At 44.6% G+C, this 26,350-nt stretch overlaps 1 protein-coding gene across 1 annotated transcript in view; it reads right to left on the bottom strand.

Annotated features, from left to right (window-relative positions):
• The window catches only part of ARHGAP42 (Rho GTPase activating protein 42), a 177,062-nt gene that overhangs the window by 41,576 nt on the left and 109,136 nt on the right, over nt 1-26,350 (bottom strand). Inside the window, exons 6-9 of the mRNA XM_081001917.1 lie at nt 24,909-25,019; nt 16,160-16,264; nt 10,993-11,122; nt 2,032-2,132 (exon numbers count right to left, since the gene is read on the bottom strand). Coding sequence (XP_080858043.1) covers nt 2,032-2,132; nt 10,993-11,122; nt 16,160-16,264; nt 24,909-25,019 — 447 coding nt within the window. The remainder of the gene's footprint in view (nt 1-2,031; nt 2,133-10,992; nt 11,123-16,159; nt 16,265-24,908; nt 25,020-26,350) is intronic.

The raw sequence follows: 26,350 nt of genomic DNA, 5'->3' as shown, positions 1-26,350 counted from the left end.
GATCGAGAGAGGAGATTGTCAGTATCAGGACTGGGAAATTGTGAAGTAACAAAGAAGATAGCAGAAAGATAAAGGATGGACCTTTAGCTCTTGCAATCCAGAACATGGGAAGTCTCATTGAAATTAATTAAATCGGACTCTATAATTTGCTGTATTGGTTTTTGTTTTTGAATGTGGTAAGATTGGGCTTGATTTGTTATTAATAGGAATGTTTTTCCCCTCTTTATTGGAAAACGAATAAAAATTATTTACAAAAAAAAGAGGAGTGCCAACTTGGCCCTGCAACCATGGGTACCCGGGGGCCGTGGGCACTGAAAATTGTGGGTGCCCGGCCCCTTCGTGGGGGATTTTGTGGCTGCTCGGGCACCCAGGGAGCTGGCACCTATGTTCCAAATAACTTCCCAGGAACAGTGAGACACAATGTGGTGAAGTAAAAGAGCTAAAAGAGCAGTCTTTAAGTGAGGAGTGATATTAGGCATGCTTCCAACTTTCTCAACCAGGGCCCCTTTTCAGACAAACTAGGTCTGAAAAGAGACTCTTTATAGGCAAAGATTGAGGAGGGAGGGTAGAGAGATTTTAAGGGCAAAGCGACAAGAATCCTTCCTACATGTCTATTGCCCAAGTGGAGAATGACTGAAGATTAGGCAAAAGGAGCTATGCAAAGAATTAATAATAATAATATTAATAATTTTTATTTATACCCCGCCCTCCCCAGAGCCGGGCTCAGGGCGGCTAACACCAGTAAAATTACAATAAAAACATAATAGGGGGAAAAAACAATTTAAAATACAGGTTAAAATGCAATTTAAAATGCTGCCTCATTTTAAAAGTAGCCCATGGATCAAAACCGTAAGGGGGGGGGCATAAGGGTCAGACTGAGTCCAAACTAAAGGCCAGGTGGAACAGCTCTGTCTTGCAGGCCCTGCGGAAAGATGTCAAGTCCCGAAGGGCCCTAGTCTCTTGTCACAGAGTGTTCCACCAAGTCGGGGCCAGTACTGAAAAGGCCCTGGCCCTAGTTGAGACCAATCTAACCACCTTGCGACTTGGGACCTCCAAAGTGATGTCATTTGTGGACTTTAAAATCCTCCACTGGGCATACCAGGAGAGGTGGTCCCATAGGTAGGTACGTGGGTCCTAGGCCGTATATGGCTTTAAAAGTCAAAACCAGCACCTTAAACCTGACCCTGTACTCCACCGGGAGCCAGTGTTAAAGCACTGGATGGATGTGATCCCGCAGCAAGGACCCTGTAAGGAGCCTTGCCGTGGCATTCTGCACCCGCTGGAGTTTCTGGGTCAGCTTCAAAGGTAGCCCCGTGTAGAGAGAGTTACAATAATCAAGCCTGGAGGTGACCGTTATGAAAAGTTGCACATCAGAACCTTCAAAAATCACGCCCCCTCCTTTGGAAAGGTAGCCTGTCTCTTGAGGTTTAGCTTTTACTCGAAGTTAAATTAGTTGCTGAAAATTCACAGTGGACGAATGCATGGGTGCAATGGCGCTAATTCACGGAAAAGGTTAAAGAACCCACAAATTACTGCCATTGCACTTATGATAATGAATAGAAGGTAGTGGTCAGACCCAGGAAAAGATCAGCTGAACATGTCTGGGGCTGTGTACATTTAAAGCACATTCTGTCCGTCCCCCCCAGGAATCTTAAGAACTGTAGTTTGTTTTTTTAGGGTGTTGGGAATTATAGCTCTGTGGGGGGTAAACTATGCTTCCCAGGATTCTTTGGGGTAGGATAAAGTGGTTTAAATGTTTGCTGTGTACTCTGTGAAGGCCAAATGTGGGAAAAGTTCATTTTTAGTTTTCTTTAAGAAAGAAGAAGCTTTTCTGCAAAACGATGTGGTTTGAGTTTCCGTCTTTGACTGTCAATATCAGACTACATAAAAACCGTTTTGATTTGGACACACCGTAACCCTCTAAGTAGCAACATCTTTCCTAGTTTATGTCCATTCCCTAACTTGAAATCAATGGAGGAAAAGCTATGGTGCCCTTTTCCAATTTAGAAGGCGGTTCGCGATAACACTTACGACTTTCCCTCCAGATTTGGCTTCAGAAACACTCATCGTGAATGCTTTCGTCCCTTTGTCGTAGGTACAGTAATGTTTTATCCAGGTGAACCCTAGAGGTCCTAAAAAAGAAAAATAAAGAAAACGGGAGGGAGGGAGAGAGACCAAGAGGTGAAAAGGAAAATTTGTACTTCTCTTATTTGCATAAATGCTTCCTAAGGAAAAATATTCCTGGCAAAATAGATAGAACAATGGTTGCTCTCAGGTCAGGCTGGACCTCAGAGTCTGAGCCAGACATTTATTTATTTTTGTCAGTTTGGGGGAATAAAAGGAAGAGAGATATTCAGCCTTTTTTAAAAAAAAAAAGATTTCACACATATTTAATGTATTTTCTGTTATGCCAGCTCACAGAAAAAACTCAGAGAAACCTTGGCGAGAGTGAAGTATAAACATATGTCCTGGTGTATTTCAAGTGAACTTTGCAGGCAATGCCCATGTAAAATGCAACCCATTACTTCCCCCTCCCCCTAATGCCAAATTAAGATTCTATCCTTTTTTTTTTTTTTTGGATAACATTCTCAATAAACCGATGTGGGCAGCCAAAGTCCATAGGGTAGTGAAACAAGCAGACCCAGTGCATTCATTTCCGAGACCAAGGTAATGACTGCGTCACTCCTCCCCACCTCCTCAGCTTAAACAAATGACCAAATCCTTTTCCTCTTCAATAAGAGCGTGTTGAGATGGCCTTCGACTGTTTAATAAAGCACTGCGTGTGCCCAGCATTTCCTGGTGTCCTTGCCCTCCTTTTAATAATGCTCAAGGTAATTTCCGATTAGCAGATTTCTTTTTAATCACATTTTGTTATTATCAGTCAACTAAAAGGTACAAAAGGTACTCAAAGCAATCTGCCGCTATTATTAAAGTGGGGAACTCTGCTTCGGGGGGGGGGGGGGACAAGCCACGAAGGCCACGGGGCAGGGGGAAGAGGGTTCAGCAAAAGGCGAAAACACTTTGATGAGGAAGCCAATCACAGAATTGTAGAGATGGAAGGGACCACGACAGTCATTTAGTCCAACCCCTTGCAATGCAGTCATAACTTTAAGCTACACTGTCATTGCACTTGCCGTTTTAGATTTGATGATGTTATTAATGTTATTCTTATCATCATCAACAACAACAACAACTGCTCATTAACTATTATATTTATATCTTTCCCCTCTTCCCAAAGCAGCGCAGGGAAGCAAACAACAAGAGATAAAACTGTAAAACACACACACACACAAACGTTTAAAATAATTCCAACCCAGGTGAAGACTGGGGAAAGATCTTTTGAGCTACAGAGCCAGCAGCTTAAGAGCAAGTCTACATTTTAGAGCTTATCACACCAGCGCTGCAAAAACGGTAGGTTTCTGGGAGAGATGCTCCAAGCACAACTTTTTTCAAGTTCCTGATACAATGATGTCAACACACTGGAAGCCTTCCTGTTTCTGTCTATAGTGGCTCCTGGCAAGGATACTCACAATAGTCTGGTTTGCATGACACAGAAAGCCAAACGATGGCTTACTGGGAGAATGCAATCATCCAGGCTCCGGGAGAGCAACTCACAGCCAATTTTCTCCTCCCTGGCCCTTTTTTATTGTAACTCGCTCTACGTGGGGCTGCCCTTGAGACTGACCCAGAAACTCCAGCGGGTGCAGAATGCCGTGGTGAGACTCCTTACGGGGTCCTTGCTGCGGGATCACATTCACCCAGTGCTATACCAGCTGCACTGGCTCCCGGTGGAGTACAGGATCAGGTTTAAGGTGCTGGTTTTAAACTTTAAAGCCCTATAAGGCCTGGGACCCTCGTACCTACGAGACCGCCTCTCCTGGTATGTCCCACGGAGGACCTTATGGTCTTCAAACAAAAACATCTTGGAGGTCCCGGGCCACAGAAAGGTTAGGCTGGCTTCAACCAGAGCCAGGTCATTTTTGGTTGTGGCCCCGATCCGGTGGAACACTCTGTCACAAGAGACTAGGGCCCTGCGGGTCTTGACATCTTTTCGCAGGGCCTGCAAGACAGAGTTGTTCCACCAGGCCTTTGGCCCAGGCACAGCCTGACCCCCTCCTTTGGTAATTCTTCACAGAACTCTAGCCCAATGGTTGCCATCAATTTGATTTGAACTGATTTTATAATGAATTGATTTTAGAATGCTGTATTATTTTACTGTTGTTAGCCGCTCTGAGCCCAGCTTCAGCTGGGGAGGGCAGGATATAAATAAAATTTTATTATTTTATTTATTGTTGTTGTTGTTGTTGTTGTTGTTGTTGTTGTTGTTTTGTTGTTTGTTGTTGTTGTTGTTGTTTTGTTGTTGTTGTTATTATTATTATTATTATTATTATTATTATTATTATTATTATGTTCCTGGGCTACACTGAGCCCTCTTCCCAATAACCATGACCTGTATCCTTTCTTACTGGTTGTGGTTACAAGGGAGAAGTTTAACCACAAGTCCTGGTTTGGACAGCACACAAAGCCAGACTTGGCCTGAGCTGAGAGCCCAGGAGGACCGGGAACTGCAGACGGCTGTGAGGCCCTCTCAGAACCTGTAAGTTCATGAAGTCCCAGCAAGGAATACTTTTGTTTATTGTGCTGTGCGAACCAGGCCAATGTGATGATGGCTCACTGTGTGGATAAGGGCTGATGAAACAACTATTACTACAGAGGAAAGCTTGTGTGCTCACCACTGATATTCCTTTATTGACAGTATTCCCATGGTTAGATGCTGGCTCAAAGAAGCATTATCCTTGCAATAATACGTTGCTGTAGATAGTCACTTTCTATACAAACACTGGATATGTCTATGCAATGTTGCACATTTATGGAGTTTTGGGAGAAAGTACTAGATTATATAAATATTTCCATGGTACCGGGGTGGCGGGAGGGGGGAGCTAATACTGTCATAGGATAATATTCTTTTAAATTATGTACTGCCCATATGGAATTTGACAACTGGTCAACCTAAATGGATTCCTCACGCCCTCACTACAGCTGAAAGACTTATATTGATCCATTGGAAGGATAAATCTATGTCCCCCTTTAATCAATGGGTAGAAGGGCACAGGTGGCGCTGTGGTCTAAACCATTGAGCCTCTTGGGCTTGGCAATCAGAAGGTTGGTGGTTAGAATCCCCGTGACGGGGTGAGCTCCCGTTGCTCTGTCCCAGCTTCTGCCAGCCTCGCAGTTCGAAAGCACACCAGTGCAAGTAGATAAATAGGTACCACTGTGGTGGGAAGGTAAACGGTGTTTCCGTGCGCTCTGGTTTCCATCACGGTGTCCCCTTGCACCAGAAGTGGTTAGTCATGCTGGCCACATGACCTGGAAAGCTGTCTGTGGACAAACACCGGCTCCCTCGGCCTGAAAGCAAGATGAGCACCACAACCCCATAGTCACCTGTGACTGGACTTAACTGTCCAGGGGTCCTTTACCTTTTACAGTGGTGCCTCGCAAGACGAAATTAATTCGTTCCGCGAGTTTTTTCGTCTTGCGATTTTTTTCGTCTTGTGAAGCACGGTGTCGGGAAAGTTTTGGAAAAGCTTCAAAAATCACCAAAGTCTTCAAAAACCTCAAAAAAGGGGGGTGCTTGGGAGGGAGAGGCGGGCGCGGGGCGTGGGGGGAGGCAGGGCGGAGGTTGCTGCCTGAGCCCCCGGGATCGGTTTGGCTCGCCTTGCTCCGACCCTTTGCACTACAGTCAGTGTTAGTATCTTCGGCTCACAGTCAGAGGTACCTGGCCTCCCCCGAGGCAATTGAGCGAGATACTGTTTTTACCGTCCGTCTGCGACCTCCGGCAGGCTAGGTAAACAAACCCGGCGATTCTTCTCATTAGTCGTGAGATAGAACACACCCTCTGCTTCTCTGCTTCTCTCTCCCTCCCTGCATTCTCCCAGGGAGGAGAAATGAGACAGACAGGAGTCCTTTCTACATGTTTTATTCCTGTCACTCAACAGTACATAGAAATGTGACTGCACCCTTCAGTCTCCATTAGAAGAGTCACAACTCCTCCCCTGTACTTCCAGCACAGGTCAGATGACACACTGAGCTAACATCCGGTGCTCAGTACAGAGAATAGGCTCCACCTTTTCCCCAACAGTACATCTGCAAACCATAACATCCTGTTTTGCATTCCAGCCATCTGGAGCTGGCTTTTGCCTTGGTGCTTTTCCCCAACATCCTCCCCCAAAAGCATCAATAGGCAAAACACGATCCAGAGAAGAAAACAAACAGTTGTTATACATATAACAGTCCCCTGTTGTTTCAGTTCCACCCTTGGAACTTCCCACCACTGGTTTCACCAGTGTACCTCTCTGGTTGTCTGGCTTCCAAGGAATGGGTGCTTCTGCATTACCTTGGCTAGCTACTCTCTGTTGTGTCTTTGTCTCTGACTTAGACACTGCTTTAATCTGCTTTGAGTTGTTAACAATAGCAACACATGCAACAGCTAAGTTAGCAAACTCTTTTGAGTACCTCTTTGGTGGTACACCCTTTGTGACTCTTTCAGACCTGCGTATGAGGTTCTGATTCTCTGTGCTCACTGGTTCAACCTCAGGACTTTGTTGAGAACCAGTAGCATTGGCTAAAAGTGGTTCTTCCTTCATCTGTGAAGGTCTATCCATTGTGTGAGATTTTCTCTCAATGACTGTTACAACTGAACTCTCTGAGCTATCACTGTCATCGTCAGTAGTACCACTGTAATCTGTGACATCAGAAAAATCATCATCATCATCTGAATTGCCACCTGTGGGAAATGTTTGTTCTACAACCCGCTCTTGCTCTGGAGCACTCTCTAGAAACTTTGTGAGAATCACCTGACCAGATTCAGACAAAATTACTCTGTAGAGACCCTTTTCATATCCCACAAAAATGCCTCTGGCATTCTTTACTCCACCTGGAGCTTCTGTTCTCACATGAGACCCGAAAACCTTAAAGTAGGCAACAGAAGGTTTTCTATTGAACAGCTTCTCAAAAGGAGAACATCCCAACTCTGTTGAGACTTTTCTCAACCACACATGAAGATAGGACGCTAGCGATTCGGCCCAATATTCATGTGGCAAATGTGAACTCAGCAATTGCGCATTCATCCCCTTTTGCAATTCTTTGTTCACTCTAACACAGACCCCCCTGTTCCACGCTTCTGGCGAAACAGCAATTTTGTGGTCTATCCCTTTTCCATCCAGGAACTTCTGAAACTTCTGTAACAGAAAAACTTGTTTGTCATCTGTGAAAAGACAATCAATGTTAGCATCATGCATATTTTTAACCTTGTCACAAAACTCCTGAAACTTTTCTAAAGTTTCTTGCGGTTTCTCCATCATATAAACCCAAGAATAATTTGTGAAACAATCCACACACAAAAGGTAATACTTTGCACTGCCTCTAGATGGTCCTAGAGGACCAATCACATCAGCATACACCCGCTGAAATGCTCTGTCGACCTTCTTGGTCAGCTTTCTGGTGCTCACACTGGTCACACCTGCAAGAGAGATTTCGTTAGAAACAGAAGAATTACATTTCATGTAATCACTTTGATCAAAAGTCAACAAATACAGTCCATCTTTCTCTTTGGCAGTAAGAAACAGTTCTCCATCTTTGTAGATCTTGCAGCTTTTAGCATCATAGGACAGTTTCAGTCCTTTCTTTGCAATCTGCGACACGCTCAGCAGATTAAATCTCAGTTCTGGAACCAGGTAAACATCACTTATAGTCAAGTTCAGACTCTCAAGATACACAGTCCCAATTCCTGTTGCTTCCAACTCTTGACCGTTGGCCTGTTTCACAGCGAAGCTTTGCTTCTTCAACGTCGAAAACAGTTGTCTGTGCGGGCACATATGAACCGTCGCGCCCGTGTCAATTATGAACGAGTTCCCAACATCTGGCGTGGTTCCTTTCGCCATCATAGCCTTTGCAGGTTTCACCTGGCACTTGGAACGGCTTTTGCCTGACGCCTCAGGCTTCGTAGAGCTGCTCTTTGCTCTTCTTGACTGGCGCGGCTTCTTACAGTTTCGCTGTAGATGCCCAGTCTGTCCACAATTGTAGCATCGGACAGCACTCAATGCTACTCCATGCTTCCCAGTAGCATCATCAGTGGGGAGATTTGAACTCTGTTCTTCCCTCCCCCTGTCAGCAACACCCATTGCACCTTGTTCAGGAACACCAACAGTTCCAACAGCCACAGTTCCTGCACTCTCCCCTCTGGGGTCAAAGCTCTCCTCAGCTTTCGATGAGCTCTTAGGAACTTGGCCAGCATCATCTTGGCTCACCCCTTCTGGGGTAGTTATCCATCCAGACCCTGATGAATAACTGTCTCTGGTCAGGGGAGATGAGTTAGGCAAGTCTCCCCCTTTCTTGGCATCCATTTTGAAGCCAAGCCTCCAGCTCACACTGTCAAGCAAAACTGTAAAATCCAACAGTTGTTTTTTTCCTCTCTCACTCAGGCAGGCAAACTGCAAGTTGTTTACGCTCTTTTGCACCTGGCAGCTAAACTCTGGCTGCTATGGAAAGTCCCTTCCAAGGGCACGTAAACTTGTAGCCAAAACATTCTCTGGTTTTGTTTCGCTTTCCCAGGCTCACACTCACAGTCCAGCCCCTTTGCCAGTAATTTTCCAACTTTCCGTTACTTAGCAACAATGCATTTCAATAGGACAGTTTATCAACCACAAGAATTTGTGGAATGCAGGCTTCAGCCTTTAAGCTGCAGGCCTCTTCCTCCCGGAGCTTTTGTTTTTCCAAAATGCAGCTCCGTGAACCAGTGAATTAATCAAACTGCGTTCACACTTTTAGCCCGAAATGCAGCATACCTTGAACTTTGTTGCTCTGGAAAACACCTCTTCTTTCCACCAGCTGTCTGTTGAGCCTCTGGCTTCTTTCAGACGCTTCTCTTCCTCCTTGGAGCAGAGGAGGACAATCCACCAGCCTCTCATGCAGATGTCCGATGAATCGCAACCATCCGAAGGCTGCCATATGTTAGTATCTTCGGCTCACAGTCAGAGGTACCTGGCTTCCCCCGAGGCAATTGAGCGAGATACTGTGTTTACCGTCCGTCTGCGACCTCCGGCAGGCTAGGTAAACAAACCCGGCGATTCTTCTCATTAGTCGTGAGATAGAACACACCCTCTGCTTCTCTGCTTCTCCCTCCCTCCCTGCATTCTCCCAGGGAGGAGAAATGAGACAGACAGGAGTCCTTTCTACATGTTTTATTCCTGTCACTCAACAGTACATAGAAATGTGACTGCACCCTTCAGTCTCCATTAGAAGAGTCACAAACTCCGCCCCTGCACTTCCAGTACAGGTCATATAACACACTGAGCTAACATCCGGTGCTCAGTACAGAGAATAGGCTCCACCTTTTCCCCAACAGTACATCTGCAAACCATAACATCCTGTTTTGCATTCCAGCCATCTGGAGCTGGCTTTTGCCTTGGTGCTTTTTCCCAACAGTCAGCGCCGTCTTGCTGCTGCTGCTGCTGTCGCCGCGGTAGTCAAAACTCCTACCGGCCTAAAAGTTGTCTGGTGCAAAATCCCTTCTGCAGCTGCAGCCCGAAAGAAAGCGAGAGCGCCAGCCAGCCAGCTGCGGGCAGGAGGGAGGGAGGGAGCGTCAGCGACGGTGGATGCCTATTGCCCCTGTTGCTGCTGCAGCTGGCCAGCCAGCCAGAAGCGCGCGAGCGGAGAGGGGTGCATCCAGCCCGTTGGAGAGGAGTGCGGGGGCGCGTCCCCGGTGGCTCCCGAGCTGACCTTGCCTGGCCCGGCACCTTCCGCGCTGCCAAAGGGTGACTCACCTGCTGCCTGCGCTGCGCCGGGACTAACTCGAGCGGGGCGAGGAGAACACACACTCGCGCGCACACACACCGAGAGGCAAACTTGCCGCAGCCATCGACGTCGCGGGGTTGGAAAGCGCGGAGATGCAGGTAGGGGGCGCCCCTCGCAGGGCGAGCGCCGGAGGGCCCGGGCAGGCACTCTTGTCACCGCCGGGGCGCTGGGGGGGGGGAGAAGGAAGGAGCCCCGTCCGAAGATCCCCGGAGCCTGGCCTCCCTAACTGGGAGTTGTGGGGAGGGAAGTGTGCGCGCCTTGCTATTTTTCGCCGAAACAAAGCTCCCTCTCCCTCAGAACCCGCCTTCATGCGTTCTTGCCCCTATGGAGACGCACACCGCGTGTTATGAGTTGCTCCTCGAAGTCAAGTTGCAACTGTATTAACGGTTTTAAGAAAAAGGAAACAAACTTGCAAGACGTTTCCGTCTTGCGAAGCAAGCCCATAGGGAAAATCGTCTTGCGAAGCAACTCAAAAATGGAAAACCCTTTCGTCTTGCGAGTTTTCCGTCTTGCGAGGCATTTGTCTTGCGAGGTACCACTGTACTTTTACCTAGAAGGCACGACAGCTCTTACAAAATACAAACTTGTAGACACAGAGTGTATGGAGAGCTTGTAGACATAGATTGTGTATGGGCAAATATAATGATATTTGCAATGTCATAAATAAATAAATGTGTATTAGAATAATAATTTCATTTAAATACCTTTGCATTAGACAAGAACGTATGGAATTATCGTGTTTTTCTTCTTCTTTGCATTTCTTATGCATTTTTTGCTTCTTTTTTTATTTGTTCACTTTATTTTAATTGAGATATTTTCAATGAAATGTAACTATGATTGTATGCTGGCTCTCTGGATGACTAGGACAACTCTCATATGCCTTTCATGCCAATCAAACCTTACTCAAAGATATCAGCACAGTGATGGGAAAGACAGCATCATCTATCATAAAGGTAAGAGAGACCTGCTGGACCAGGCCAGTGGCCCATCCACCCCAGGTTTCTTTTCCTACCATGACCAACCAGATGCCTATGGGAAGTCCACAAGGTCGAACCTCAGTGCAACAGCAATTCCCAGCAGCTGGTGAACAGAGGCCTAATGCTCAGTGTGCAGTTTGATTCGGCTGTGTTAAATACTCACGCTTCTCTTGAACATAGAGATAGCCTTCCATTGTCCACTGGCTTGGTGGCCTGTAGTCCTGGCTGGCAGACTTCATTCTCTGCATAAGCCGTTCCACTTCCTGCCTTGTGCTTTCAAAATTATTCCGGGTCTGTAAAACGACAACAACAACAGAAGTGATGAATTAAGCTCATGCCAATGCAATTTTGAGAGCGGCCTACCAAAATGGAACTGACGTCTGCTCTGAGGGAATTGCAGTAAAAGCAAGCCTTGTCAAATGCTGCTTTTACCACCCACCCCTAACTCGGACAGCCGCTCCAGAAGGTTACCATGGTGTTGAAAGCCGCTGAAAGGTTGAGGAGACACATTCACGTCAAGCATCCTTTTCACGCATTCATTCGTTCGGGCACTGAACGAGAAGCTAAGAAGCAGTTCAGGTCTATTAGCAAAATACTGTCAACCCCGTGTAACGAAGCTTCCCTATGATTTCTGTTCTTCTACCACACTGCTTGTATGAGTTTCCGAATTCCTTAAAAAGCGCAAAAAATATACAGGGTTCTGGACTGGAGAGGCGGTGTGCGAGGTTTGAAGAACACAACCCCTGTTTGTACGGATCCACTAACACCATGTGCACAACTCATTTTGCAGCAAGGTGCTCTAAACCAACCAACAAAAAGAGACAGATAAGAACAGATACTACACTTGATCTTAGCCAAAAGGCCAAGGTGGGATTGTCCGTTAGTTAATGAATTTTGGAAACAGATTGGTATAGAAATATCAGGAATTGTGGGTAGGAAGGTGGGAATATCTAAATTAATGGTTCATATTAGTCTGAGTAGCACCGAGTTAAAAACAAAAGAGGAATGTAAATGGGTAAAATTGATGGTAACGGCAGCCACACAGGTTATAGCGAGTAATAGGAAAAATGCAGAAGAGCTAGGGGTGAACCAATGGAGGAAAAAACTAAATACTATCATAATTTTAGAATACCTAACTGTGAAGATACATAGAATGAAAGGGTTTAAGGTCAGTGAGAAAGAGGAGGATTGATTTGAGAGGATATTGAATTATTTGGGTAGGTTTGAACAATTGGGGACAATTAAAATGTTAAACGTTAAATAAACCATGTGGATGGAGGAGTGTTAACGTATATAAAATTGTACGTATAGTTGATTTGAATATGTTATTATTGATTATGTATACCCAATGTATCAGCCGCCTGGGGGGGTTTCACTATTTGTGTTTTGGTTGTTGGTAAAAAAATAAAAATTTTAAACTTCTTTAAAAAAAGAGACAGGAAAATTCTCGGGTAAATCTTTTGCTCCAAAGGAAATGGAATTTGTGTTCAGGCAGAGCAGGCTGCAATTCTACTTAGCTTACTTGCAGAGCTACCCAAAATTTTGTGCTATCTACATGGCCACTAAGGGACGCAGGTGGCTCTGTGGGTTAAACCACCGAACCTAGGACTTGCTGATCAGAAGGTTGGCAGTTCGAATCCCCGTGACCGGGTGAGCTCCCGTTGTTCGGTCCCAGCTCCTGCCAACCTAGCAGTTCGAAAGCACGTCAAAGTGCAAGTACATAAATAGGTACCGCTCTGGCGGGAAGGTAAACGGCGTTTCTGTGCGCTGCTCTGATTTGCCAGAAGCAGCTTAGTCATGCTGGCCACATGACCTGGAAGCTGTATGCTGGCTCCCTTGCCCAATAATGTGAGATGAGAGCCGCAACCCCAGAGTCGGCCACGATTGGACCTAATGGTCAGGGGTCCCTTTACCTTTACCTTACATGCCCACTAAAGAGTGGTCACACTAATTGAAGTTGCTTTGGCAATGTGTTCATTCAGGGGTGGATTGGAGGGAGCTGGGGATGCATGAAAGGGACACTGCAACTCCGAATGGTGTAGGAGGCCCTGTTTCCTCTTGTACCTGTCCATTGTACCAATCAGTGCTTGTCCAAAAGTGCAAAGGTCTTCCTACGATGCTCCTACTAGAAACAGTGGGGGGGGGGATCAAGCGGGAGGCTATTTAGAACTGCAGTCCGCTTTAACTCAACAGGGCTTATTTCTGAGTTGACGTGCATAGCCTTGAACACATATCTAAGAGCCTATCATAGGCTACACTGGATAGTACTAGACCTGCCAAGGCTACAGGAGATGTCCAGGAATAAAAGGATTAAAGGATTGCAAGAGACTCAGATATTGTGAGAACACCTAATGCTTGTTGACTTGGGTATGGCAACAACAAAGACTTTCTGTTCCAGGAAGAACATGTAGTGGATTTGTCAAAAGCGTGGCAGATGCAGGAACGCGCACCAGAAATACAACGACAGGTTTTGTAACTAGCAGAAGTAAAATTTGCTTACCCCCAAGCACCCCTTTTCCTGTGCGGCAAAAATCCAACAGCAAGCACAGATACTTTCAGAAGTCCAACAGGGGCATGGAATCACCCTGCCATGCAACTGAAGCTGGTGCATCTAATTGATGCACGCTCGTGGCTAGAAGCCCCCCTTGACTCAGAAACTTATTAAGTGGCTTAGCTAAAGAACTTATGGGCTCAGCGCATATTACGAACAGTAAAAATTGCCCTGCACCACTAGAGTAGCAACGACAAGAGTACAGAGAAGGAATGTGTTGCATGTCGTGAAGCAACAGTGACCCCTGGTGCTTAAAAAAAGTTAAGGGTTGAGTTACAATCTTAATCACATTGCTCTTAACGCGTTTCTCTCCTTCCCAACCTTCTTATTTGCCTCGGTTCTTTTTGGGAGGGAGATAAAGGTGGGGGGCGGCTCCCACAAGGGCCATATTCTGCTCCCCACATTTTCCTAATCCTTTGCCTCAAGTCGGCACTGCACCTCTCTGCAGAACCTGAAGGTTTGAGCGAACAACTCAGCAATTTCTGTTACCCACACAAGTCTTTTTTGTTTTAAAGCTGCTAATTGCTATCTTGGGCTCCTTGAAGGAAGGTAAATACAGACACACACACACACACACACACACACACACACACTTGCATTGATGAATTGGACTATGTCCAGTAGTTTTTAACGTTTGATCTTTATCAATATTTTCTCATGAATATTTCATATTGTTTTATGTAAACTACTTAGAGGTTTACGAGCCCCTTGTCCACATCCTCGAGCCTTACTAACTGAAACATAAATCTTGTCAAGTAAGTAAATAAATACATTTCCTACAGGTGGGCACTTTACTTCACTTATTAGGAGTTTATATGCCTTCAGGGAATTTTTTTTAAAAGGAAAGAAACCACTCCTAACCAGCTATGTAATCTGGATGGAAGATGGCTTTTATTATCCAAATTTCTTCCATCTCTAACCGCCTACAGTATTGGATGTTAAGGGTGGAAGTTTAATTCTGTACTTTTCACAGAGGCTGGATTCACAAAGCGGTTCTGCAGAGAGGTTCAGAAATTCTGACTGCAGGTCATTCCCTTTATCAACTGCTTGCTTCCAAAGATTTCTCCCTTTAAACTATTCTTAGTGGGGGAGCATTTCCAATTAACGGCATTATGTGAAGCGCTGGCAACATCAGCACCAGAGACTGGCATTGCTGGGCAGACCATGACAAGAGGAAGAGGAAGAAGATGCAACCTCCATTTGTTAACCAAACAGCATGGATTAGGACCACCGGGAAATGGCCAAAAGGCAAACCCACGCCAGATGTGCATGTATGTGTTTTCCACTGAAGACATTTTGCCCAAGCTGCCATCTCCTTAGATCTGGAGCCAAGATTTAGTGCTGGTCATCTGAAATCAGGGGCGGCAAACCTCTTTCATCATCCCAAGGCTCACGGTCCTTTCTGAACAGCCTCGCACCTCACCTGGGGAGGCATCCGAGGGCCTATGCTGTTGCTGGAAGGGGCCAGGAGCAAATTTCACCTCTGTACAGTGGGCTACATTCTAAACACACTCATACACCTTTCTCTATTCTCCATCCTGACACATCGGACATCAGGCACACTGAGCGACAAGTGCTCAGGGTGCAATGTAGGGTTGCGAGGGATGTGGTCTGGGGAGAGGGGTGTGGCACAGAGAAAATTCTGTGGGGCAGATTATGAGAGGCCTGGGGGGCGGGCGGGCTGCATTTGATTCCCGAGTCCTGAGGTTTCCCAGCCCTGTCTAAAACGAAGCTCATTTTCTCTGCACCTTGCACTCAGTCTGAATCAGTGATTCAGCTTCGCACTCACTTTTTATTAATACAGTGGTATCTCGGGTTACAGACGCTTCAGGTTACAGACTCTGCTAACCCAGAAATATTACTTCGGGTTAAGAACTTTGCTTCAGGATGAGAACAGAAATCGTGCTCCGGCGGCGCGGCAGTAGCGGGAGGCCCCATTAGCTAAAGTGGTGTTTCAGGTTAAGAACAGTTTCAGGTTAAGAACGGACCTTCAGAACGAATTAAGTACTTAACCCGAGGTACCACTGTATTGTTATTTCAGCCCCTTGTTGAGCAGGACTGGGTGCATGCTGCAATTCTACGGATAGCAATGGCTCCGGCTTTCGGGAGCACAAAGGGTGGCTGGATTTTTATTTTTAAACATTTTTTTGGCTGGGATGGGGCTTCTATGGCCTGCATAGCTCTTTCCTATTCCACATGTCTAGCAAAACAGCAAAATAGCTTCTTCTTTTCTTTGAAGAAAAGCAAGCTAAAGAAAGAAAAATATGCAAAATTTATTTGATTTTGATCATTTATAGGGCCATCAAAATTGGGCCTTGCTTGGCTCCAAAATTGGATGGGCTAAGCATAGAGTTGTCCTCCCCATTCAAAGTGGGGCTCAAACCCACGACCTTGAGATTAAGAGTCTCATGCTCTACCAACTGAGCTAGTGTGACCCTGCCTGTCTACCTCTGTGCACAGGGCAGGGTTTATACATCCTTTTGCTGAAGTCCGTTCAACGTACTGGACATCTCGAATGGGGTTGTTTATCTGAACTGGGGGCAGCGCAAGTTGTACTAATTCAAAGCGTAGAGACGTGAAATCGATAACTGGATTCCCCACCCAAGGCAGGCAGGTGAAAATCAGCGTGACTAAGCAATACAAATGAAGCGTATTGCATTTATGCATGAGCTCCCTTGATTTGTTTTCAAGAGATTTTAGCCTCGCAACAGAGCAAGGCTTTCGTTAACGCTGGAGTTCAGTGATCTGAGAAGCTGTGATAAACGCCGCTCCTCCTTACATTCTGCAAGTTGAACTGCAGCTGTTGCTTGTATGGTGCAAACTCCTGGGCCAGCTCATATCCCTCGTGGTAAAAGGTAAATAATCCCTGAAGAAAGGCCAAAAGCTGAAAGGGGAAGAAAAATGTACCATCCGTTATTAATTGTTTTCCTTATCTGCCCTTCACCAGAAGGTCCCAGGGCAAGTTACAGCATATAAAACACAATTAAAACAGTAAAAAAACACAAACCACCCACAATCCCAGAACAATAATTCCATGCAACGCATTACAGGGAGAATTCCCAAATCAGTAAATTTCAAGGGCCATGGAAAAGACATGCCTCTTCAGCAACCAACAGAAGCTGTAAAGAGACGGTGCCAGGAAGGCGTTACACATTCTTGGGGCCACCACCAAAAAGGCCCTCTCAAGAGCTGCTTGCTTCCCTGCAAAAACTCACAAGCGGCAGAAGGGTCTCCTCCACTGATTTTAATCAATCGACTCATCAAAAGGGAAGGAGGTGCTCTTTCAGATATTTGAGGTCCACATTGTTTGCAGCACGTGCACACAAATGCACATATGAAGCAGGCATGCAACAGAGAACTCTTAGGATAGCTTTGGAGAGGGGAGAATTTACTTTCAATGGGAAGAGCATACGTTGTGGTTATTGTAATGTGCCAAGGGCGGTTTACAGCGCTGGTGAAGCCCCTTTCAGCCATTTTGCCAACTGCTTTTGATAATAATAATAATAATAATAATAATTTATTATTTGTACCCCGCCCATCTGGCTGGGTTTCCCCAGCCACTCTGGGTGGCTTCCAACAAAGATGAAAAATTCACTAAAATGTCACGTATTAAAAACTTCCCTGAACTGCTGCAAAAGGATCAGGCAAGAGCTTACAACATGGGCGTAGCCAGGATTTATGGGGGTCTTTTGGGGGGGGCATGGCAGGTTTCATGTTGGAGGGGGGAGAACCTGAGTTATTTTTCTTGATTTACTTGATTGGCTACACCCATGGTCTACAACCATAATGGGTCAAAAAAAGGAGTGGAAGATGGACTGGAGCAAAGGCACAAAGAGGAAAGACACAGGGGAGTTTGAAACAGGGACAGAAAAGGTGCAGAAGAGAAAGATGCACACAGCCAGGAGCCTGAGAGAAGAGTAGGTTTAAAAATGTGCATTTCGATTTAGAAGACATCTGAAGGCAGTCCTGCTTAGGGAAGTCTGTAATGTTTGCTGTTTTATTGTATTTTTAAAATTTTGTTGGAAGCTGCCCAGAGTGGCTGGGGAAACCCAGACAGATGGGTGGGGTATTATTATTATTATTATTATTATTATTATTATTATTTTCAAAACTAACAGCAAACTCCGAGGGGGGGGGGGGAGGCTGCCTTTAAATTTAGTTTTAATCAAATCTGGCCCAGGGATAATGTAGGTGATGTATCTGGCAACCTATCAAGAGAACAAACTGCAAAAGAGATTTTGTTTACTTAGTTTGCTTTGCCATTTAAACAGAGGCCCGGTTTTTAATCTGCGGGCAAACCTGTCAAGTAAACCTTTCAGTCTTACTAATAATGCTCCAGGGCCAGCAGAAGGTCCAAAAAATGCAAACACCAAGCTTTCTGAATCTCCTGGTAGCCCATCTTGCTATTATACCCTCCAGGCACACCTGTTCACTATTCAAGTACTGCTACCACCTTCAGATCAAAAACTGCTTTGTTATTACTATCATTAAAAAAACAAAACAAACCTGTTCTGTACTGAAGGAAAAGACTTACTGGCACTAGATGGCAGCAATGTCAAACTTAACATGAAGCATTCAATTCCCTATACCGAAAGTTAATACGAGTTATTTGTTTGAGCAAGCAAGGTTTCCGGTGTCACAGCCCCAAACACATTTCGTTTTGTTTTTTCAGGAGAAGGGCTGGTGTATATGTCAACCTACCCATGTGGTCAGTGTGTACGATGCTCCAGCCATAATGTTCAGAGCTGCATATGTACTGCTTAGCATACCGGCTGGAGATAATCTACTGAGATGCGGAGATGTTCAGTGTGTGCTAAGAGGTTCAAAATATTTCTTAACACACGTGAAACATTTCAGCCTTCAAGTATTGTTAGCCCAGAAATGGAAACAAGAAGAAATTCCGACGAAAGAAGAATGGCAGACGAAATTAATGGACTATGCAGAATTGGACAAAATGACAGGAAGGATTCGAAACCTGCGGGACCAGAGATTTACAGAAGATTGGAAGAAGTATATGAATTATTTGAAGAGCAACTGTAATCAACAAATTACGCTAGTAGGACTACAAGAAGTTTTGTAAGGAGAAATATGTGAAGTGTTACAAAGTAGAAAAAGCTAGAGACATTGGTTATGAGTTTGAAATGTAATAGGGAAGATAAGAAATGCATACTGAGAGATTAGATTGGAAAATTTTCAGACAGGATTGATGGAAGTCAAAAATTTGAATAAGATGTAAAAGTATGTTTAATTACTGTTGAAAATGATATGTTAAAAAACTAATAAAAATTATATATATAGAAGCAAAAGAAAAAAGAAAAAGAAGAAGAAAAAAGGAACATTTCAGCCTTCACTAGTATTCAGTCTCAGATTTCCAGAGGCTCTCGGGCAGCAGAAATGTCATTGAATATGGCAGTTTCCTTCCACCTCAGCTTGAAAGGGGTTTTTGGAGAAAGGGAGCTTTAGAATTCCTGTTCAAAATGCAAATGGGGCAGACAAACAACTGCAATTGTCTCTGCTGCATCTAGTTTGACCCTCAAGGCCCTCACTTTTAGCCTGAAAGATGGAAGGTGTGAAAACTGAGAATTCTCTTGAGGTCCGCAGACTTCACTGAGTGCGCCTGTGCAAAGTGTGAATGGCCTTCACCATTGATTCACCCGAAGGAGGCACCTGGAAGAGAAGGAACCCAGGGAGGATGCAAAACACTGTATCTGAGGACCCAAAGTTCCACTTCATTTAATTCGGGAAAGGAAACACCAGTTCCAAGCGGTGTTTTGGACAGTAAAAGCAGGGGAGGCAAAGGTTTGCTTAAATGCAAACTGACTGGATCCTGCCCTGCGATCTCCTTGGCAAGGATGGGCAAGGTTAAAATACTTTCAAATAACTAAACAAACTCTTTCTCCCTGCTGTTTCTCAATTATTCTACCAATTATTCTTCCCACCCACTCCAAATTCCAGGACATGGGGCAAAGCCCCTGGGGAAGGCAATCTGAAGTTAGGCAAATAAATGGCAAGGAAAGTATCATTATTCCAGACCTAACTGCTCCTCTGGAAGTGGCTTTTCTGCTGCCGTTTTTTTTTTTAAAGGGCCAACAGGGGGTAATGTTACCTGATATGCATAAGATCAGTTGTGGCCCTGAGAGAGATTTTTATTGGTAGCTTTGTTTTAAATGCAGCTGTTTTTAATTAGTGCTTTAAGTCAGATCTGGCCAGACTTCTACAGGCTGCATTCAGACACAACAATAAACAATGGATAATTCTTATGGAATGAGCCCAGACAAGTCTTAGGCTAGCACAGTCCCCTCCTTGGTGCAGCTGCAAGGAGAGCAGAAACTTCTGTTTTGCTTCCATTTTGAATTAACCACAGTTTAGTGTGACATTTCCACCCTAAACTGCACCTGGTTAGTCTTAACTCTGGTTTGCCAAAACAAGCCAACTTCAAACCTTGGTTTATGAAGCCAACGTGTTTCAATAAACTATAGTTTTATAGATTAACTAGATGCAGTTTACGGTTCGGATGTAACACTAAACTGTGTCTAATTAAAAATAGAAGCAAGATGCTTATACTCTCCTCGTCTTAGTGGAGAGAAGAGGGAGAAAGCATGCACGACTGAGGCTCACCTAGGCTTCCTGTAACAATCAAGCATAGATTCATGTTTCGTCAAGACACAGTCATTGGGGTTGATGACAGCGTGGTCCTTCTGAATTCAGAATTGCCATTTTTCACCAATGCCTGGCTGGTGAATCTGTTTCCATTACTGCCCTTCAATGCCAGAGGAAGTTCCACTGAGCATAACCATGAGGGTAAGAGAGTCTGGGTTTAATCCAGAGTAATACTTAAGAGTAGATCCACTGAAACCAATGGGAATCAAATTACTCATGACTAAGTCCCATTGAGCTTAACAGGTCCACTTTAAGTAGGACCAACTCTGAATCTAATCCATTAATGTGTTATGCAGCTGTTTAAAATGCTTTTGCTCTGCAGAAAACAAACACCAAGCAAAATTCAGGGTCCATTATCCTTAAAGCAAAACCTTGGCCCATTTGATTGTTAGAAAACACCAATCTCTCTTTCTCTCCCGTCATCCCTATATTCCAGATCATCAACAAAATCAACTTAAGACTGGATAACCAAGGATCTTTCGAGCTATCTGTATTTTTAAAATAAATACATGAACCAGGAAGACAGTAACTTTTTGATGAATTAAAGGCTAGAGGTCAAATTCCTACCCTATCCAAACTGGAAGTACAATCTTCTTCCTGTGAGAATGAGATGACCAAAGAATCTCAGGGTCACCAACACTACATAAAAATAAATAAAGGACTTTTGTTTTGTTTTGCGGGCTTCAGATGTTGTCATTTTCCCTTGCTCCTCGTAGCTCAGCTGTTAACTCACCCTCGTGGCTAGGGCTGCGTTAAACTACCATAAGCTTTGATTTATTGCTCTGATTTATTTAGTGATTCAGAGCCTAGGTAAACATGCAACTGATAAAAGCACAACTGGCCGAAATCAGCCTCCTCAACCTCCAGTCGTACTGTGGGCGGGTTCACACAACGTGTACTTTCAGCACATGGCCTGCGCACGTGAACGAGTCATCGCTGACTAAATCAACAGATACAAATGTAGCATCAGACCAAATGCAGTGCCTTTCGAAAGAGCTAGTTCAACTGCAAATGGGAGCAAGGACAGCCATTGTGTAAAGTTAAGGTACAGCTCAACTGGTACAGCATAAGGCGCTGAATCTCAGGGTTGTGGGTTTGAGCCCCACGTTGGGCAAAAGATTCCTGAATTGCAGGGGGCTGGGACTAGGTGACCATTGTGGTGTTTTCCAAACTCTACAATTCTATGGTTCTGACTGGCCCTCAATCTTCTGCTGCCACTAATTTTAAAAGCTGATGCGCGAGATGACCAGTGTGGTATAGTGGTTAAGAGTGGTGGACTCGTAATCTGGTGAACCAGGTTCGCGTCTCCGCTCCTCCACATGCAGCTGCTGGGTGACCTTGGGCCAGTCACACTTCTCTGAAGTCTCTCAGCCTCACTCACCTCACAGAGTGTTTGTTGTGGGGGAGGAAGGGAAAGGAGATTGTTAGCCGCTTTGAGACTCTTTAGGGTAGTGATAAGGCAGGATATCAAATCCAAACTCTTCTTCTATAGCTAAGTAAGCCATTTCCACAGACACTGCAAAATCCAGTGATGTGGGGCATGTAACAACGCTGCTCTTCTTCATGTGTGGCCAAAATGCTTCTCCATCTATTTGTTGAGTTGCTGAGCAGCAGAGGCATTGACCCTTTTGTAGGACTCTCTGCATGCAGAAGGTCTCAGATTCCATTCTCTGCATCTCCCTAAAAAGATCTCAGGTAGCTGGTTTGGAGAAGAACTCTGTGTGAGTTCTTCTCACTCACGTGGGCAGAACTGGGCTAGATCAGAGTGCCTCAAAGTGCTGCTGAACTACAACTCCCATCATCCCTGACTATTGGCCATGATTGATGCGGTTGATGGGAGCTGGAATCCAATGATGGATGGAAGGCCATGTATTAGCCAACCCAGAAAGATCACCGATCCGACCCACATTTGCCAGCTTTATAAATGAAGCCAGCAAAGTATTAACAGAGATGTCTGTTACCATCAATGAAACTTTTACTTTGTACTTATGTGGGTTACCTGCCAGTATCCATGCATCTGTGCATTTAAGTGTAAAAAAAAAGCACTTGTTTATTTGCTGTGATCAATGTATTGTTATGCAAATTTGCCTGCATTTAATTCAATAGTGTCCATTCCATTTCATTTCAGCAGCATTGGACTTCCTCTGCCAGGGTCAAGAGCAAGGATGGCTGCTACATTTTCCAGGAAATATTTTTGATGAAGCAGCTGCTAAAAAGTGAGGAGCTGGGTTATTTCTCTCTCTCTCTCTCTCTCTCTCTCTCTCTCTCTCTCTCTCTCTCACACACACACACACACACACACACACGCTTATTCTCAAGAACATCAAGGAAAATCTGAGCTGATTTTGTTTGCTTTGAAAACCTGCAGTTGTGTCCAATATCTTAACTCCTTGCTAAAAGTAAAAATAAAAATAAATCAGGAGTTTCTGGAAGGAGGCGTACAAGGCGCCATCCAACCGCCTTTGGGACTCCACTCCAGATTTCTGTAGGTTTTAATCCTTAGCATTTTCTTCTCCTGAGGTCCAGCGCCGAGGGTTTTCTGGCGGTTCCCTCACTGCGGGAAGCCAAGTTACAGGGAACCAGGCAGAGGGCCTTCTCGGGAGTGGCGCCTGCCCTGTGGAACGCCCTCCCACCAGATGTCAAAGAAATAAACAACTACCAGACTTTTAGAAGACATCTGAAGGCGGCCCTGTTTAGGGAAGCTTTTAATGTTTAATAGATTATTGTATTTTAATATTCTGTTGGAAGCCACCCAGAGTGGCTGGGGGAACCCAGGCAGATGGGCGGGGTATAAATAATAAATTATTATTATTATTACTCCTGGAGATGTCTCACAAGGTGGTCAAGGTTTAGGAGCAGAATTTTCCTTCTCCTAGATGGGCTGCCTTCCCAGATTGATGAGCCCCATCCGCACCTCATTTCCCTCTCCAGAATGTGCAGAAACCGCCTTATTGACCGTTGGACCCGCTATTGGTCTCATCTGCTTAATCCACCAGTTCTCAAAGTAGCTAAACATGCACCTATGAAAACCCCAGGAGGACATGAGTGCATTAGCTCTCTTTATGTAAGCATCTTAAGTATGCTTACATACTCCAAAGTAAGTGTGCACAGGAGTGCAGCCTTAGAGAGTGAAGCAAGCTCCACTGAATTCAACTGAACTTACTCCCAGGTAAATATGCCTAGGATTTCAGCCGTGATGAGGCAATCAAAGTCATATGTTGCTTAGCCCTTCCTTAGCAGTTCCATATTTTTTAATAACTTCCATACTCTCCCTTTCTTTTACTTCTTTAATAAAAGGTCAAACAGATTTATTGAAGTTTGAAGACTAATGCCTTGGTTAGGCATTCTGAGCCAATTTTTACATTATGAAATTTTTACGTTATGTCATGTGTTGCACAGACAACACTGCTAAAGCACAAGTCGTTAAAATGTCATGCAGATAGATGGCAAGTTGTCTGCAATTTCATTCCATGCTGGATGAGGAAACTTTTACGTGACCATTCAAGGAACGGAGATTATTGTTCAGAACAGGCCTTTGACGGCTTCTGATAAATTCCCTTCTTTAATTAACCCATATATTCCACTTTAAATGCATAAACCGCAGGTTTAAGTCAGTGGTTTTCGAGAACTCTGTTCCTGGGAACCTGAGGGTTCCTCAGGAGCAAATTTTGAGTTCCTTACTGAGGTAAATAAGCTGACTTAGTTCAGGCGTCGCGTTAAACTACAATGAAAGCAGCTGACCCATGGTTTGCCATGATGTATGAATTTGGAAAAAAACCACCATTTGCGATCAGCCAGCAAGTCAGTTCTGGAAGCAATGATGTACATTTAAAGTAGTTTGTGCAGGCTTGGTGTGATATCTGAGTTGACAAACCATAATGAGGCCTGCTGGTCTGCCTCCAGAGACCCATGTGACTCAGAAGTGAGAATGTTCACCAGACGGAAAAAGAAAAGCAGATAAGCAGATCTAAGCCATGGTCTGCCATCTACATCAGGATAACAATGCTGACAGAGGGTAGAGTGCTGGTGAGATATAAGAAGAAAGCTGATTTCCAGTCCTTCGAATGATGGTTTGCAGGATTTGCAATGTGCTATTTCAACACAGCCAACGCGGGTGGCACTGTGGTCTAAACCACAGCGCCTAGGGCTTGCCGATCAGAAGGTCAGCGGTTCGAATCCCCACGGTGAGCTCCCATTGTTCAGTCCCAGCTCTTGCCCACCTAGCAGTTTGAAAGCACGTCAAGTGCAAGTAGATAAATGGGTACCGCTCCGGCGGGAAGGTAAACGGTGTTTCTGTGCGCTGCTCTGGTTCGCCAGAAGCGGCTTAGTCATGCTGGCCACATGACCTGGAAGCTGTCTGCGGACAAATGTCAGCTCCCTTGGCCTATAGAGCAAGGTGAGCGCGCAACCCCAGAGTCGTCTGCGACTGGACCCAATGGTCAGGGGTACCTTTACCTTTATCTCAGCACAACCAATGGCTTAACATTATGCCTGAAATGATCCCTTCCGTGTCATAACAATTCTTTCTCTGCAACACCTAGCCTCAGTGCAGAATTAGGAAGGCTTTCTAGACATGTTGGGCCCTCTACATAAATGAAGAATAAACCAACCACAGAATTCTTTGCAACGTGAAGGATTTTCACATACAGGCAAGCTCATTGGCAGACAGATAGATACGAAAAGAGTTTTGAGGATAGGAAATTTAAACCACACTAACTTACAAGAAAGGAAGTGTAACACAACGATTAAAATAATGTTTAAGTGTACATATACATATATATTATGATATATCACATACTGTAAGTTTGGGTTGTGCAATTGGTTCATTCTTTGTTTATATTTCTAGTTAGGTAACCACAAAAACTTACGGGCTCAACAAATTCAAACTTTTTTCTCTCTTGCACTTCTTGGATTTTAAAGACATATTCTAACGATGCTTCGTAAAAGTTTTGGTGTTCTCGGTCAATCTGTGTGTCTGCCTAAAATAAAAAGAGAAATAGAATATAGCATTCATTTATTTACCATTTAACTATATAACAGCCAATAACGTTACCAATAAAATGCAGCTAAAAATCCACAAAAGCTTAAAAAACAACAACCTCAAAGTGCAAAAAACACAGCGGTAATTTACACACTTTGTATTTATTTTTCACATGTGAAATAATGCTTTCCAGAAACCTGCATCTATTATGGAAAAAGACAGCTAGTCATTCTGGTTAAGAAAGTATCCAAACACATGCATTTATATAACTAGGCTCAAATGAAAAGACAATTCTCTACCAACACTATATTTGGAGTTCTTGCACTCTATTTCAATGTAATTGTTGTTCAGATACTGCAATTTTATAAATAATCCATAGAAACCCCCTGCAGAGAGAAAGGTTTTATTCAAACTCGAGAGTAAAATAAGCACTTAACTCTACTTAGCCAGACCATGATTGGCTGTGAAGTATGTTATGAAACACATTCCAACTTGCTCTTTAATGGCAAGTGCTTCTATTTTCCCTGCCATTAACAGAGACAGAATTACGCCCCAGTGAGAATTCTGTATGTGTAAATCCGGTACACCCAGGTAACCGCTTGCAGTTGATTTCACCACGCAGACATCTGTTTAGTGAGTAATAATGAAGACTTAATTCCAAGTCCATAAAACAGCCTTTTACAAGTACATTACAACCTCTTGCTTATAACATGGAGGTGGCAGTAACAAATAAACAGAACAGCAGTGAATTTTAAAAGAGATGGGGTTCTGGGCATGAGCGGAATCCAGCCCTCCTCCTCCCAACTCTTGGACCCATGCGGACGGCCTCAAGTTCAATTAAGCATGTGGGGTTGCAGCTTCCCATTGAGACATTTGGTTGGCCACTGTGAAAACAGTACAGACTAAATGGGTCATCGCCTTGATTCAGCAGCTATTCTTACACTCTTAATCCTTCCTCTAGTTGAAGGTAAGCAGGTAAGCAGGTGATGGACAAGAGCTCTCTGCTTGATGCCCTGGATAACCGCTGCAAGCCAGAGTCGACAGTACAGTGGTACCTTGGTTTAAGAACAGCTTTGTTGTTGTTTAGTCGTGTCCGACTCTTCATGACCCCATGGACCAGAGCACGCCAGGCACTTCGGTCTTCCACTGCCTCCCGTACTTTGGTCAAACTCATGCTGGTAGCTTTGAGAATACTGTCCAACCATCTCGTCCTCTGCTGTCCCCTTCTCCTTGTGCCCTCCATCTTTCCCAGCATCAGGGTCTTTTCCAGGGAGTCTTCTCATCTCATGAGGTGGCCAAAGTATTGGAGCCTCAGCTTCAGGATCTGTC

The sequence above is a fragment of the Podarcis pityusensis genome (genome assembly GCF_964106645.2).
Source record: "Podarcis pityusensis genome assembly, chromosome: 4".
NCBI classification, from domain to species: Eukaryota; Metazoa; Chordata; class Lepidosauria; order Squamata; family Lacertidae; genus Podarcis; species Podarcis pityusensis.
Note: the sequence above shows the minus strand (reverse complement) of the source record. Positions and strands in the feature narration are given on the sequence as shown.